Genomic DNA, 17,231 nt, shown 5'->3' on the forward strand with positions numbered 1-17,231 from the left:
TTGGCAACACTGCCTGGTCCACTTCTCACTCTGAACTGGTTTTACCACTTGCCCCCTACAAGGTGGTGTGGGAGAGTTAACAGCAGAGGACAGGTTTCCTTGAGGGTAAGCAGGTGCAACAGTTTAGCATGAAGTTAGGCAGTTTTCTTTCTTAGCATTAATTACTTGTGCAGGAAGATTCCATTTTAACATGCCCATTTTTGTAACTAATACATTTTTTTCCTGCCAGTCCTGAGGCTTCAACTCAGGTCCTGAGCATTGTCCTTGAGCATTCTCAAGGCTAGTGCTCTACCACTTGAGCCCCAGTACCACTTCCAGCCTTTTCCATTTATGTGATACCAAGGAATGGAACCCAGTGCTAGACAAGCACTCTACCACTAGGCCACACTCCCAGCCCTCCAATACATCTTGATCATAACCATTCCCTCCATCATTCTCCCTTCTTCTTCTCTCTCCCTTTCTTTCCTTCCCAAGCCAGACTCATCAAGTTTCCTTGTTCCACTTCCACACATGTACATATTTTGACTATTTTTACCCTCCTTCACCCTTCACATTCATCTGGCCCTACTCCCATTAATCCCTATACCTTTACTACTCCTAACATACTTCAACTTTCCAATATTTTTTGTTAATGTGGATCTTAATTGTTCAAAGGGGTTTCACCAGGGTCTCAAGCATGTATGTATATACATTCATTATACACACACACATATACAATCCTGTGTTTACATTTATATTTTAGGCCTAACATTCACATATGAGAGAAGCCATGCAATGGTTCCAGATCCATGTAGGCAGTGTTCTGATACACAAATAACATTCTACCTGGCAGATGAGGAGTGCCACATGGTGCAGCCATCAGGGAACTGACAACTAGAGAAAGGAAGTAACAGGAAGGCCCAAGAGAATACACTCTAGCCAGGTGCTCATGGCTCAAGCCTGTAATCCACAGTATCACAGTTCAAAGCCAGCCCATGCAGAAAGTCTGAGACTCTTTTCTCCAAGTAGCCACCCAAAAACTGTAAATGGAGCTGTGGCTCAAAGTGGCAGAGTGCTAACCTTGACCCAAAAATTTCAGAGACAGTGCCCTGGCCGAGTTCAAGCTCTATGACTGACAAAAGAGAGAGACAGAATATATTCTAATGCTGTTTCTACTTGTGGGACAGATATCCATCTCTGAATATAGGTCAAAGCCAGAATGAGGCTACACAGAAAAGGGGGCTGTCTATACAATCCACAAGAAAGTGCAGGCTTCATTTCATGGGCATCAGTGCATACACAGCAGCAAAGAATGACACGTGGAGCCACTCCTGGCAAACTTGGAAAGCTCCTGGAGCATCTCTGGTATAAAATGCCATCCACCTTATACATACTATGCAAGTGCTCTACAACTGAAACCTAAATCCCCAGCCCACACAAACCCCCTAAGTTATCAGTTAAGCTGTGTGAATGCACTCAGCACAACTCTAATACTATCATTTTAACTGCTGTTCTGTCACATTTGTGAAAGCTCTCATTGGGCCAGTGGCCCAATAGGACCTCATACTCTCCACAATAGAGAATGAGGCCATAGGAGCAGCTGTTGGAGGGACTTTTGAATGGACTCCCATTCTGCAGGAAGTGAGAGGTGCTGTGCAAGTGTTTTGTAGGAAGTGCCTCTTCCTGGCTAGGACTTCTGTGAGCTCCTCCCATCACACAGATGGCCACAGTACAAAGGGTAAGAAGTCTGTATAACAACCCTAACTTGGGGCTCACATGGCTCTGGGCTCTCTGCAGAACGCTAGGCAGGAGATTCAGTCCATTTCAACTATGACTGTGTGTGTGTGTACCTGTGTGTATGAGAGGGCGCCAGTTCTGGGCTTGAGCTCAGGGCCTGAGCACTGTTCTTGGACTTTCTCAAGGCTAGAGCTCTACCACCTGAGCTGTACCATTTCTGGCTTTTTTCTATGTATGTGGTACTGAGGAATCAGACCTGGGTCTTTGTGCATGCCAGGCAAGCACTCTACCACTAGGTCAAACTCCCGGCCCCTCCAACTATGACTTTTTAAAGGTTGTAACTAGCACAATTTAGGAAGCCATGTTGGAACACTGATATACCACTACCAAATCAGCGCAGGGCCATCAGCAATCAGCAGGAAAGCAGATGACAACTTTGGGTCCACAGAGGAAAGAAAACAAGCTTAGCTGCTGCCCAGTTACCCAGCCCTGCCAGCACCTTTGGCCTTGCTCACATCCTGAACACAATGAGGGATAAGCCCAAATACAGTTAAGTTTCCCTGTCAGTCTCTGCCCACCAGAATGTGAGGAAAAAGAGAAACAGAAAAGAATAAAGTCCTCCTCTGAATTCAGCCCACATCCCAGTTTTGTTCCTTCACTGTGGCACCTGCACAAATCCCTCGGCATTCCACCTGGGTCCTTCCATTCCTGTAGATGTGTGGATTCTGTTGCTATGCAAATAACTAGATTTCAACTGAACAGTGAGGGCTCAGGAGTCAGCTACAATTTCGCTTAAGTAACTACACCTCTTTCTTATCTCCATGACCGTGAGTAAATTACTGAACTTCTCTGAGCCTCAACTTTCTTGCTAGCTTGCAAAACAAACTTTGAACAGTAATCTACTCTGCAGGTAGTTGTGAGAATTAGTTGACATAATGTTATGCAAATTCCTTAGCACCCACACCATAAATGAGCAAAACTATTTCACTACATATTTCACTGGTGAGTCAATAAGCATTTTAAAAAGGAAGAAACTAAACAAAAACCCAACATAAGCCAACTAAATCCTTTTTTAAAAATCTACAGAAAGCCAAATGCCATCACTTTCATTTTTATATGGGTCACCTACCATTACCAGGAAAGCAAATAAAGAATGTGAGTGACTCACAGCCCTGTAGGCCTCCATCTGGATTCAGACGATTGCTGATTCTACAGCAAGAGCTGTTTGCTGATTCACTACAGAGATACTGACAGAACCCATCATGTAAAACAAACTCGGATACACTCTGCTTAGTTAAGCAAGGTGGAGAGATGAAGCCCCAAAGTGCCTGTACTCCCCAACCTATCAACCTCGGCAGGCCAGGAAATCCTGTAACCAGTAAAACACAGAAGAGCCTCACAACAGCTTTAATCCCCTAGGGTGGGGGTGGGGGAAACTTAAATAGAAGATCTCTGTACTAAAAGCCCCCACAGCTTTATGACTCAAGTCCTGTCAGGTATGTTTCCTTCAGCTAATAAATGGGCATTGTAAAGCATCTCTTGGCTGCTACCACCACCGCCCCTGCCCCCAGACCTCTCCTGTCTGGACCAGCAGGAGCCATGGCATCACTTCATCTTCACTATATCCCTGACTGTCCTCTCCAGACTCCATCTACTGCTGGCTGCAGCTAGCAGCCACCTAACTGCTTCTAGTATGGCCCTGACTCCTTAAAACAGACCTCCAACCCAGAGATGTCTCAAGTAGTAGTCTCCAGCTCTGTTTGCTCCAAGCCTTCCTATCATTACACTAACTAAACACGATGAACTGAAATGACCTTCCACTCTCATACAATGCTGGAAGTAGGGTATGCTAATTTTGATGCCATCTCAATGGAAGACAACTATTAAAATTTAAAAGCACAATTTCACCAAGTAATCATATCTTGGGTGATTTTTCCCCCCTTCCAACATTTAAGTGTAAAAGAACTTCATGACAATACTGTTTGCTTAAAAAAAAAAAAGGGATAGAAAACAACCTAAACTTCCATCAAAGCCGAGGTGGTTACATGAGGTTCATCCATACACTGAAATACTATACTACTATGAAAAAAGCTCCATACATTCCTTCCAATAAGGATACCATAAATTTACAGAAGTTTGAGTCCTTTTTAAAAAAAGTGCCATATTGTCAAGTGTCCCACACAGTTGCAAATAACCTACATATATACTGCAGCATATTTTAAATTCTCTCCAGGTTACCTAAAATCATTTAAATGCTATGCAAATAGTTGCATAGTATTATTTGGGGAACAATGATAAGAAAAATAAAATCAGTACATTCTTGGTATAGAGGCCAAATACCCTGCTGTTATGCCTCATGCCCCAAATTCCAGCTTTCAAACCTTCCCCTATACAATCCAGTCATCTCCTATTTAGCCAGACTGGACTTGAGCCTTCACTGGTCTTAAATGCTCTATCCCCGGGATTACTGGGGTGCATTACAATACACAACAAAAAATTTGGCCAGGAGTTTGGCCTAGTGGTAGAGTGCTTGCCTAGCATACACAAAGACCAGGGTTCCATTCCTCGGTACCACATACTAAGAAAAAAGCTGGAAGCAGTGCTGCGGCTCAAGAAAGGCCAAGGACAGTGCCGAGGCTCCGAGTTCTAGGCCCAGGACTGCCCCCCACAAAAAAAAAAGAAAGAAAGAAAAGAAATTATAAACTTTCATAACTTCTGCTTACCCTTTCTACCCTTACAATCATAGCTTATTGCAAGGGATTCTCTAAATGCACCTGTACTTTCAGCTGTTGACTTTACATTTTAGAAAAGAATTGCAAATTTCACACATTACAGTGCAGATTCGGGCCACCAAGTTAAATGTCTTTCCAATTCTCTCTAAATAAGCATCAATTTTTACAGAAGCCAAGCACACACACACCCTTAAGAACTGCTTTTAAATGGGCTCCCCCACCAACCCACTAAACCATGTACTCCAGACAACTTCCTACACCAACAATTGTTTACCCAAGGCTTTCAAGTATTAAATGCCAGAGGTCTCCTGAGTATCCTAACCAAAACTGTTAACCCCCAGACTCTCATTTTCACTGTTGAAGCCTAAAAGGGGAGTTCCTGCTGGGTGCTGATGGCTCATGCCTATAATCCTGGCTACTCAGGAGGCTGAGATCTGAGGATCACAGTTCAAAGCCAGGAAAGTCCATGGGACTCATCTCCTATTAACCACCAGAAAACCTGAAGTGGCCCTGAGCTAGGGTATATCACAAAGGGCACAAGTTCAAGTCACTGACAAAGTGTGGGTTGCGGGGGGGTGGGGAGGGGGTCCTTACTTCCTTAGAATAGTTTTCAGAGACGGCTCTAAGGTCTTTTCAAATGTTTTCCAATGACTTTTTCTTTTTTTTTTTTTTTTTGCCAGTCCTGGGCTTGAGCTCAGGGCCTGAGCACTGTCCTTGGACTTTCTCAAGGCTAGCACTCTTCCACTTGAGCCTCAGCACCACTTCCGGCTTGTTTCTATGTATGTGGTACCGAGGAATCGAACCTGGGTCTTCATGCATGCTAGGCAAGCACTTTAACCACTAGGCCAAACTCCCGGCTGACTTTTTCTTCATAAGAAGCACGTACACACCTTTTTATTTCCAGCACCTCTCAGCATAATACAATGTCCATAAACTAACCCTGTTTGTCCCCATGGAATCAAAGAAATAAAGGGCTCTGTGCTCCGAAGAGGGGGAAGGGGGGCAGGAGAGAGAGAACGTGCAAGAGAGCAAGCGCATACAAGCAGGCATGCAGGTACTAGCAAGCTGCTAGACAAGTAAAAAGAACCTACCTACAATCTCCTGTGCAGTCCAAGCTGACCTGGAACTTCCTCTCTTCCTGCCTCCTCAGCCTTGTGAGTGCCAAGACTTATATTTTTCCCCCAGTGCTAGGGATGGAAACCAGGGCCTTGCACAAGCTAGACAGATACTTACCGCTAGGTACAATCGCCCTCCCCTAACTTATTTTTACCCAATAAATGTTTAAGATATGGCCCAAGACTTTAAGAAATTTTAGGTTTACAGAGAGCAACTATGACCTATACTCCTGAGATAGGGGCCTTCAAACCAGAATGGGCTGTCTGAGCCCTGAGGCTCTGCATGACTGGCAGAGCCTTACCTAGAGCTGCTTCACAGGAGTACTCTAAATCTGGTTCTCAACTAACACCCAACTAACCAAACCAGGCAAAAATAACCAGTAATCACTTCACCAAAGACACTGCACAACTTTCTGGAAATCAAAGTTCTCACCTACATGAAGCCTGGACTTCTAACAGGTTCCTCAATTACCTTGTGACAGCTAAACTTGAAGCCAAGCAGAAAGGAATCTGGATCAGCAAACTGAAAGTGTACAGTGGCTTAGCAAACTATCAGATTCTTAGACTCATCCCAACTACCATTCATACAATGTGAGTACATGTGAAATGTTATTGCTTTTTCTTCTAATTTTTCTTCCATTCTCATTATACAGCCCAGGCTAGCATGAATCTGGCAATCTCCCTGCTAAGGCACAGAGCTCTTGTGTGCAGGGACTATAAATGTACACTGTCTCAACCAGCACACTAGTGCTAGTGCTCTTATCCTGACAAAAACCAGCAGGATGCGATTCATCCTGAAATTGCTAAAAGCCATTCGAAATTTGAGCAATCTGTCAACATTCTAAATTTATCCTACTAAATTACATTTTCTAAAATGTTGGCTGACCCAAAAGGTACAAAGATCAGAAGATCAAGAATGGCCAGATGATGTAGGAAATCGACATATGGTAATAAAGTACCACAGATGCTCTGCTTCACTCACAAGCATGTGTGCACCCTGAGGTGTGACTTTCCCATTGGACATAAGGAGTTTCAATGGTGTTAGCTACAAAATAGGAAACAATATGCCATGAGTTCCCGTGTAGAAGGATACCATCTATTTAGAGACTACCTAGCTGTTTGCTCCGTATCTCCACCTCTACAAATGTATTTTACAAACTCACAAAGTATGCAAAGATAGATGCAATCTTTAGTCGGGAGTGCTGAGGGCAGTTGGCAGAAACCCTGGAAATGCACACTAACCAACGTCAAAGAAGTAGGTACATTCATGAATGCAGGCACACTGTGTTCTGGGGCAAACTGATAAAAAAGTGATCTTCATGGAAAAGCGTTTCATGCTACAGAACTCCAACATGGCTTTCCCCTAAGCCAGGCAGAAGCTAGGGTAATATGGAAGAACATTTTCACATACCATCCTTCCCTGGCAGAAAACAATAAAGAAACTTCTATATAACGATGAGAAAGAAGAATGTATGACCCATGAACACTGTACCAGGCAAGGCTACCATTTATGGAGAAGGACAACACACATTTTTTAAACATGAAATAATTCAGGAAATATAACAATTTGAACTTTTTTGCAAAAAAAAGACCTACCCAGCTAATCAATGATAAACAAATAAAAAGGTTAATAGAACACTTAGTTCTAGATGGTAGAAAGTCTACAATACAAAACCAGAGGCAGAGAGAATGAAACCCAAGAATGCTCTCTCTGCCTAGCCAAGATGTTCTTCAAAATACATATTTTGAATTCACCACCTAAGGCCCTCTTTATAACAATAAAACCTAGCCATAAGGAAATGAATCACAAAATTCAATGTGGACAAGCCAAAGTAAGAAAGAGCCTGCAGGGAGCTAGATTACATGCCTGTAATCCCAGCAGTTAAAATGCAGAGGCAAGAGGAGAGCCTCGATCTGGATCCTCTTTCAAAAAACGAGAGAGAGAAAAAGAGAGGCAGAGGGAGAGACAGATTGATTTTAAAAACTAATGGGAACACTGAATCCTTTAAAATATACAATGCTGAGCTAAATTAGAACACAAACTATAAATGCATTGACACTAACTTAACAAAAATGAGGAAGGAATGGGTATAACTTAACCATGAAGTACATATTTATGAAAAGGAAATGCCATCTTAACACTTTTCAGAATCTTCCTTACCCTACCACAACTTTATTAATTGAAGCAAAGACTTAACTGAACCAATAGTCCCTTTCTATTTTTTTTTCTGTTATTAAATTCAAGTAAAATCATCAGGCCTCAAGGTCTCCCACTCAGTGGGGAAAAATCTGTTTCAAAAGGCTATGCTGGTTGAGGCCGGGAGTTTGACCTAATGGTAAGAGTGCTTGCCTAGCATACACGAAGACCCAGGTTCGATTCCTCAGTACCACATACAAAGAAAAAAAGCCAGAAGTGGTGCTGTGGCTCAAGTGGTAGGGCACTAGCCTTGAGAAAAACCCAAGGACAGTGCTCAATCCCTGAGTCTAAGCCCAGCACTGGTTAAAAAAAAGACCAGGAGAAGTCTATGCTGGGACTGGAGTTTGGTGGCCTAGTGGTAGAGTGCTTGCGTAGCATGCACTAGACCCAGGTCCAATTCCTTGGTACGACATACATAGAAAAGCTAAAAGTGATGCTGTGGTTCAAGTGGGAGAGTACTAGCCTTGAGTAAAGCCCAAGGACAGTGCTCAGGCCCAGAGTTCAGGCCCCAGGACTGGGGGGGGAGGGGGAGGCTATGCTCTGCAGATTGCATTTACCTATCATTCTCAAAATGACACAAGTACTGAATAGAGAAATGCTAGAAAGGGACTGTGATTACAAAGCGGGGGGGGCTTAAGAAGGAGTCCTCATGCTGGCTGTTCTGAACCTTGACTGTGGTGTTAGTACATGAATCAACATGTGGAATAAACTGCAAAGAACCATAAACACACAAATGAATGAATTCAGGTTTAAAACTCTGGAAGCTCTGTAGTGTAGTCAATAATTGACATGTACCAATGTCAATTTCCTGGTTTGGATACTGCACATAGATACATAAATGCCACCATTTTGGCAAACTCTCTCTGATTACACAATTACTTCAAAATATAGTTTTTAATGCAAGTGACAGTGACTTGACTTTTACTTTAAAACTAATGTAACAAAAAATTAGCACTCTTAACTTTATCTCAGTCTTTAACTATCATCCTTATTTTTCCATACACAAATATATAGCTATAGACAGCCAGATATAAAGGTATATGAGTATATGAAATACATTAATTAGTGTAGGCTAGTAAATCTGGAGTGATTCCTTTTTCTGCCATGTTCTTTGTACCTTTTCCTATAGCTCAGTGTAGCCTGTAGCTCAGTGATGGATGGGGGGCCGGGGGGGGGGGAGAAGGGGGGAGAAGGACTGAAAGAGATCCTGGGTTTTATCCCAGCATAGCAAAAAAAAAAAAAAAAAAAAAAATGGTTCAAACTGTTAACCTCTGGGGGCGTGGGGGCAGGGAACATGGCCTAGTGGGTGGTAGAGTGCTTGCCTAGCATGCATGAAGACCCAGGTTCCATTCCTTGGTACCACATATACACAGAAAAAGCCAGAAGTGGCGCTGTGGCTCAAGTGGCAGAGCTCTAGCCTTGAGAAAGCCCAAGGACAGTGCTGCTCAGGCCCTGAGTTCAAGCCCAGGACTCCCCTGCCCCCCCAAAGAAAGAATGGTTCAGAGGCGCACACCTGTAATCCTAGCTACTCAGGAGGCTGAGATCTAAGGATCTTGGTTCAAAGCCAGCCAGGACAAGAATGTCCATGAGACTCTTCATCAATTAACCACCAAAAATCTGGAAGTAGAGTTGTGGCTCAAATGGTAGAGAGCTAGCCTTGAGCAAAAAGAGCTCAAACACAGCACCCAGGTCCTGAGTACAAGCCCCATGACTGATCTGAAAAGGAGAAGGGGAGAAAAGAGAAGGGAAGAGGAAGAAAAGAAGACAGACACACTAGGTATAAACCACTCTTAAAGAGTTTTATTTAAAGGAGGGGGAGAAATAGGGCAATAAATATCAAGAAAAAGTAGAAGTAAAGGTTTTCTAAGATGAGAAAAATAGCTTGTTTATAATTCTACCAACTTGGGAGGTGAGGATCAAAGACTGAGGTCAACCAGGGCAAAAAGTTAACAAGACCGCATCTCAACAAACAAACCCGAAACAGTGGAGTGAACTTGTTATTCTAGCTATGTGAGAGACATAAGCAGGAGAATCACAAAGTCAGCTCCAGGCAAAGTAAGACCATATCAGAAACTAAAGCAAATAAAAAGCTAAGGGTGTGGCTCAAGTGGCAAAGCACCTGCCTAGCCAGTTCCAGGCCCTAACTTCAAACCCCAATAACTGCCCTCTTCCCCCTCTCCAAGAAGTCTGTGTGATGCATGTAGATGCATATGCCTAGAAAGTCCAATGCCCCAACAAATGTGTATGCTTTTCCTCACTCTCCCTGACATCCATTATTTTCCATTATCTTTATTGATATATATATATATATCTGCTCTTTAGAACCATGGGCAAACTTTGTGCCTTGCTGTCAAACTCTTATCTTCCAAGATGTAAGTATGCCTCTCGAGAAGCCTCACTTGGCACTCAGCTGCTTCTTAGTGCATTCTTCCTAACAAGGTGCTTAGCAGCCATGTGTTTGTACTATCACCCTTGTTAGTCTCTTGCACTTATCAGAATTATGTCTTATCTTCACCATTATGCTCCCTCCTCTAGGGCAGGCAGATAGTACTCTGAAAGTATAACTGATATAACTGCTAAGAGCAACCATTTTTCATACTGCTGGGGTTGGAAGGCTGGCCCTCAAGTATGCTAAGCAAGTTCTACATATGACTGGCACCCCAACTCTACAACTCTGGAGACTGCCTGGATTTTTCATCCCAATCTCATTCTGAGATGGCAGTATGACCTTGGGAAGTTCCCTAGTTTCTCAGTGCCTTAAATGTCATTATCTATCAAATGGAAAATAAAAACAGCCTATGCTAGATACAGTGGCTCATGCCTGTAATCCTAGCTACTCAAGAGGCTAAGATGTGAGGATCTAAGTTCATAGCCAGTTCATAGCCAGCCCTGGCACTAAAGTCTGTGAGACTCTTTATCTCCAATTAACCACCAGAAAACCAGAAGTGGTGCTGTGGTTCCAGGGGTAGGGCAGTAGCCTTAAGCTGAAGAGCTCAGGAACAGTGTCCAGGCCCAGAGTTCCATGACTGGAAGAAAAAAAAAAAACAGCCACTCTTCCCTGACATTTTTTAGAGGAGTATATGGGTAAAATGCATGGCATATACTAAGCTTTCTATGCAATCACATTGTGCTAATCACAGCAGCTGGAATTTTAACCTTGAAAGTAGGACTTCAATTATTACTTTGTGAATAAATAGATACTAAAAAGCTTGGCTTAATGTAGAGACTGACATGTGTACATCACATTAATTGGGGGTTTTGTTCACCAGGTAATTTCATCATTTCAAAATATATCATGAACTAATTTCTTCAGGTCCAAGAATGGGACTTGAACACAATACCTGACACTTTCACTAACTAGCTAGCATTCTATAAACTAGGCCATGTCTCCAATCCTAAATTTTTTCAAAAGCTGTCAAAATCATTTGTTTTGGGGTTTTTGTTTGGTTTTGAGATCTCTCTCAAGAGAGGTCAGGCTGGCTTCTAACTCCCCATCCTTCTGTCTGAGCCTCCCCAGTGCTGGGATCACTAGCGTATGTCACCAGTACACTTTAGCTACATACAACTAGCTAGGTTTCCAATATTGTGACCAAAACACAGAACCTCTGGATACTGCTAAACCCTCCCTTACTATCCCTGGCTTCTCCAGGCCTTCTGCTGACAAGCACACAGTGCAACACTGCAGATGCACAAACTGAAGGTACACTATGAAAGTGGCCAGACTTGATGTCTGATTTATAACCAATGAAATCTTTAAGGAACTAAAAAGAAATGTTAATTTGAACAGGGCCTCAATGTTGCCCATTCCATTTCAAGGAGTAGATCATTGAATATTAATAACTTTCAAAGCAGCAGTGAAATTCTCTAATGTGTTACACAGCTCCTAAACTCCTAGAAAATCAATGTAAAATGATTATTTAACCATTTTATTTAATCATTTTAAATGGAGTTGCTTTTAGTAATCATGTACTGCAACGACAAATCGCTTTTTAAGAGGAAATGTGCGAACCAGGTTCCCTCCTGCTACAGGGACAATTTAAAGATTACCATACTCCTCAAACCCTGCTACTCTGAGAACCAAAGCAGTTTGAGGACACTTCTGATCTTTCTTCCCATGAGGTGGATAATGCATAACAAAAAGCACAGGCTTTGGAGAAGAGCATCCTAGGTCAAAACGCCAGCTCCAAACCTCAATAAGTATCCTAGTCTGTTACCTCCCTTTTGCACCCTGTAGTAAGAGCAGAAAGTAACCTGGTTAACTGATACTGAAGAAGGTCATAAATGAAAAATAGCAATATCAGAGATGCTTAATAAACAGTAAGGGATTTGAGTTTTGTTTTGTTGCGAGTCCTGGGGATTGAACGCAGAGTCTGAGCACTGGCCTTGAGCCCCACTTCTGGCTCTGTGTATGTCATACCAAGGAATCAAACCCAGGGCTTTGTGCATGCTAGGCAAGCACTCTACTATTAGGCCACACTCCTGGCCTGAGTTTTTTTGGGTTTGGGAGTTTTTTCTGGGTCAGCTGTGGGATTTGAACTCTGGGCCTGGGCACTGTCCCTGACCTGATTTTCAGCTCAAGGCTAGTGTTCTACCACTTTGAGCCACAGCACCACTTCCAGTTTTCTGGTGGTTAACTGGAGATAAGAGTCTCACAGTCTTTTGTGCCCAAGCTGGCTTTGAACCTTGATCCTCAAACCTCAGCCTCCAGAGTAGTTAGTATTACAGGCCTGAGCCACTGGCGCCCAACTGATGTTATGGAGACTTTAATCACAATTTTTAAAGTTTAAATTTAAAAATAAAAGAAGGAGTACTACTTTCAGTAATGAATATTAAATGTACCTTCCTGGAAATTCCTATCTCCATATTGTATTGAATTGAGTTTAACTGCTCTGCCACGTGTGTCTGTACAACACACACACTAAGTAGTATATGTATTACAATTATGCCATGCTGCTCAGCACCGGGGGTGTCTTTAACCCAGCTGGTTGTTAAGCCCATGAAAACAAGGTCAGTGCCTTACTTCCTCTTTCTATAACCAGGATGGTACCCACCATCTTCTGGCCCTTTCAAAATTGGACAATCCCTCCTGAACATACCATTTATTGAACATACCATTGCCAGAAGTAAACAGAGGGCCTGGAGATGCTCAAACACTGTACCATCAACCACTCACTATGGGTTCACAGCATGCCAGAGTTGACCAGTAAAGAATCTTGGGGCCGGGAGTTTGACCCAGTGGCAGTGGTAGAGTGCTTGCCTAACATGCATAAAGACCCAGGTTCGATTTCTCAGTACCACATACACAGAAACAGCCAGAAGTGGCACTGTGACTCAAGTGGTAGAGTTCTAGCCTTGAGAAAGCCTAAAGACAGTGCTCAGGCCCTGAACTAAGCCCAGGACTGGCAAAAAAAAAAAAAAAAGATCTGACAGGGGGCTGAGTTGCCTACCAAGTGCAACATCCTGGATTCAATCCCTAATACCAAAAAAGGAGAATTAAAAAAAAAAAAAAAAAAAACAGGAGCCAGGAGTTTGGCCTAGTGGTAGAGTGCTTGCTTAGCATGCACAAAGAACCAGTTCGATTACTCGGTACCCCACATACATAGCAAAAAGCCGGAAGTGGTGCTGAGGCTCAAGTGGTAGAGCTCTGGCCTTGAGAAAGCCCAAGGACAGTCATCAAGCCCTGAGCTCAAGCCCAGGACTGGCAAAAAAAAAAAAAAAAAAGAAAAGCCGGAAGTTGTGCTGTGGCTCAAGTGGCAGAGCATTACCCCTGAGGAAAAGGCCCAAGGACAGTGCTCAGGCCCTGAGTTCAAGCTCCAGGATTGGCCAAAAAAAAAAAAGAAAGAACCTGACAATTCACCTTGAGGGAGCTCAGTGTGTTTTGGATGCCATAGGCTTAAAGACCATTACAATGGTAAAAGGAAGCCAAGCACGGGTGGCTCACTTCTGTAACCCTAGCTACTCAGGAGGCTTTGACCTGAGGATTGTGATTTGAATCCAACAAAGGCAGATAAATTCAACAGTCATATCTCCAATTATCCAGCAAAAAAAAAAAAAAGAAATGGAGGCATGGCTCAAGTGGTAAAGCACCAGCCTTGGGCAAAAAAAAAACACAGCAAGTGTCTAAGTTCAACCCTGAGTTCAAGCCCTAGTACTGGAACACACACACACACCCTACTCCCCCCCCCCCAAAAAAAAAACAAGAAAGAAAAAGCAAGTGCTCTACAAATTAAGAGATGAACATCTAAATCTTAGGAAGTGCCACTGAGTGTCGACAGGTCTGGACAGGAGGACAGCCTCTTCCCCCAGAAGATGCTTCTTAGCCCTGCCTCAGCAGCTCTCTCCTGTAATCCTAACTATTCAGAAGGCTGAGATTTGAGGATCGAGGTTCAAAACCAGCCTGGGAAGACTAAATCTGAGAGACTCTTACCACCAATTAACCCGTGCAAAGGTGGAAATGTGGAGGTGTGATTCAAGTGATAGAATCCCTGGGTTTAAAAAGAAAAGAAAGAGGGCCGGGAGTTTGGCCTAGTGGTCGAGTGCTCGCCTGGCATGCACGAAGACCCAGGTTCAATTCCTTAGTACCACATATATATATATAAAAAAAACCCAGAACTGGTACTATGGCTCAAGTGGCAGAACATTAGCCTTGAGGAAAGCCCAAGGACAGTGCTCAGGCCCTGAGTTCAGTCCCCAGCAATGGCAAAAAAAACAAAAACAAAAGGAAATGAAAAAAAGCTCCAGAAGAGAATCTAAAAGGATGAACACCCGCAGGAAAAGGTCACATCATGGAGCAGGAAAGAACCACCACCTCAAGTCCAGAGAACCCCACGGACGACCCCCACCCTGGTCTACGGGGCAGTGAGCTCTCCAAGTCCTGCTCTCCGTTTCCCCTCAATACCATTAACACCTACAGCTGGTGGAGATGCTGTCTAAGAACCTCCCCAGCCTTTTATTATTACCAGGGGCTTCCGGGTCAGCCTTCCTAGGTTTAAAAATAAATAAATAAATAAATCATGCCACCGTCCCAGGTGAGTCCGCCTGGCCTTGAGCTGAGTAAATTAACTGCTCTGTGCCTCAGTCTCGCCAGGTCCGATCCAAGAGGGGGGTAGGGGGGGGGTTGTCACTGTGATCAGTTCACACGCGGCTATCCCTGGAACACGGGGGCCTGGCACACAATCCGTGGTAGTGATTAGGAGAGAAGGGAAGGGAAGAGAAGGGAAGCAGGGTTGTGCTCCCAGGGCCCTTCCAGGCCTGAACCAGCCCGGGCGGGCGGGGGGGGGGGGGGGGGGAATGGGAAACGTACGCTCCTCTACGCATGTGTCACCGGCCCGGGCTCCACGCGTTCCTCCTCCCGCCCCGAGGCCGACCCCCTCCCCACCTCCGCGGTCGTGGGAAAGGCCTGCGGGATCCCCCCACACACCCCCTTCCCCAACACACTTACCATGCTGGCTGGGGGTGGGGCGGCTCAGGTGAGCTGGCACCGAGGCTTCCGAAGCGTCCTGCTCCGACCGTTCAGGTCATGGTCCCCAGCAGGCTCGGGAAGTCCCCCCACGCTCCCCGCCCAAGTAGAAGATTTTTTAAAAAAAAATGTATATATATAAATAAATAAAAACCCTTCCCGACCCGGGCCCGCGGGGACCCTCTAAAAACACCCCGGGCCCCCGGGCCGCCTCCTCCTCGGAGCCCCCGCGAGACAATTCATGCAGCCCCACCGGCCCTTCCCCACGGTGGGGTGGGGAGGAAGCAGGAAACGGGATCCTGGAGGCCAGCCACCACAACGGCGGCTCCAGGCCCCCACCCGGGCCCGACCCCCACGCGGGGTGGCTGCGGGCCCAGGCAGGGGCTCCCCGGCCTCGGGAGACAGGAGGTGACGGCGGGCCCCGGCCGAGGCCGAAAGGGGGGCCTTCGGGCAGTACAGGCCCACAGGCCCGAGCTGTCCTCACCGCCTCAGCCCGCTCGGCGGCCGCCGCTGCCGCCTCCCCCCTCAGAGCATCCCGGCGCGCGCGCGCGCACCCGCGCGACCGCCCCGGAGCCGCCCGCTCGCTCACACCGCGCGGCCACCAGCGACCAACAGCTCCAACGCGCCGGAAGTGGAAAAACGCCGGGGGGCCCCTACAGCCGGGCGGCCGAGCTGCGGCCGCTGGAACCGGACCAATCCGGAATCGAGGAGAGGCGGGGGGGGGGGGGGAGTGGGTGGAGCCTCACCTGACGGCACCCGCTGGCCGCGCCCCTTCCCCGGCCCCGCCCCTTCCCCGGCCCCGCCCCCTTTCCCCGGCCTCTCGTGCGGCTGCGCGCCCGCCATCTTGGTAAAGGGAGTGGAGGCTGCCATGTGAGTAAAGGGGCGCTGTGTCTTTCGTTTTCCTTTGGCCCCTTCGTTCTGCAGATCTCCTCCCGGGCTCAACGCGGTTCGGCAAGGCCTGGAAGTGGCGGCGGGCTCTGCCGGGGATGCTGCTGCCATCTGGAAGCGACGGAGGACAAGAGTTGCAAACAGTGTCACTTGGCCATCTTCCCGGGCTTCCCTCCCTGGTCTGGAATCCAGGGACTCTGCATTCCAGAAGACACAGAAAGGGACGAAGCCAAAGTGTCACCGTTGCGACGAGAACCGTGGAAAAGTGGCTGGTTCACATCAGGTTACAAGGAGGCCGGTGGGACTGCATTGGCTGGCCAACAAAAACTGGCCTGTGAGGAGAAATCTGGCTTCTTCCCTCCCCCCTTCCTTTTTAATATCTGTTTTTATTGTGATGAATAGAAGGGTTCCATTATAGTCACCAGAGAGGGTGCATTCCTTCACCTACTTGATACCCTTTCTCATGTCTTGGTCCCCATTTCCCTCCCACCACCACCCCCATCTTTTTATTTCTATTATAGGGTTAGAGATAGGTTACAGTTAGGTATACATTTCTTTATTTTTTTTCTTTTCCTTTTTTTTTTTTCCAGTCCTGGGCTTGAGCTCAGGGCCTGAGCACTGTCCTTGGACTTTCTCAAGGCTAGAGCTCTACCCCTTGAGCCTCAGCGCCACGTCCAGCTTTTTTCTATGTATGTGGTACTGAGAAATCGAACCCAGGTCTTCTTGCATGTTAGGCGAGCACTCCACCACTAGGCCAAACTCATGCCCCCTCTTTTTCTTTCCTATTTTTTTTTTTTTTGGAGGGGGAGCACTATCCTAGGGCTTGAACTCAGGGCCTCTGCATTATCCTTGAGCTTTCTAGTGCTCTCCCTGTTGAGCTACAGCGCCTCTTCTGGGTCTTCCTGTGTATGTGGTACCCAGGAATCTAACTCAGGGCTTCGTGTATCCAAGGCAAGCACTTTACCACTAGGCCACACTTCCAGCCCAAGAATACATTTCTTTTTTGCACAGTGTCACCCCTTCACTCCCACTGTCCTAGTTCTTTTTTCCTTCCTTTCTTTCTTGATGCTGGACCTGGGGCTTAAACTTGGATCCTGGATGCTGTTTGTTTTACTTTTTTTTCC

At 45.7% G+C, this 17,231-nt stretch overlaps 1 protein-coding gene across 2 annotated transcripts in view; it reads right to left on the reverse strand.

The window, feature by feature from the left end:
• Xpo6 (exportin 6) overlaps positions 1 to 15,251 on the reverse strand; it is a 74,794-nt gene extending 59,543 nt beyond the window's left edge. For both annotated transcript variants that reach the window (XM_090357883.1, XM_090357882.1), the window contains exon 1: positions 15,202 to 15,251. In XM_090357883.1, coding sequence (XP_090214009.1) covers positions 15,202 to 15,204 — 3 coding nt within the window. In that variant the 5' untranslated portion in view covers positions 15,205 to 15,251. The remainder of the gene's footprint in view (positions 1 to 15,201) is intronic.
• Between the last annotated feature and the right edge of the window lie 1,980 nt (positions 15,252 to 17,231).

This window comes from Megascapheus bottae, chromosome 25, assembly GCF_031878675.1.
Source record: "Megascapheus bottae isolate mThoBot1 chromosome 25, mThoBot2.hap1, whole genome shotgun sequence".
NCBI lineage: Eukaryota > Metazoa > Chordata > Mammalia > Rodentia > Geomyidae > Megascapheus > Megascapheus bottae.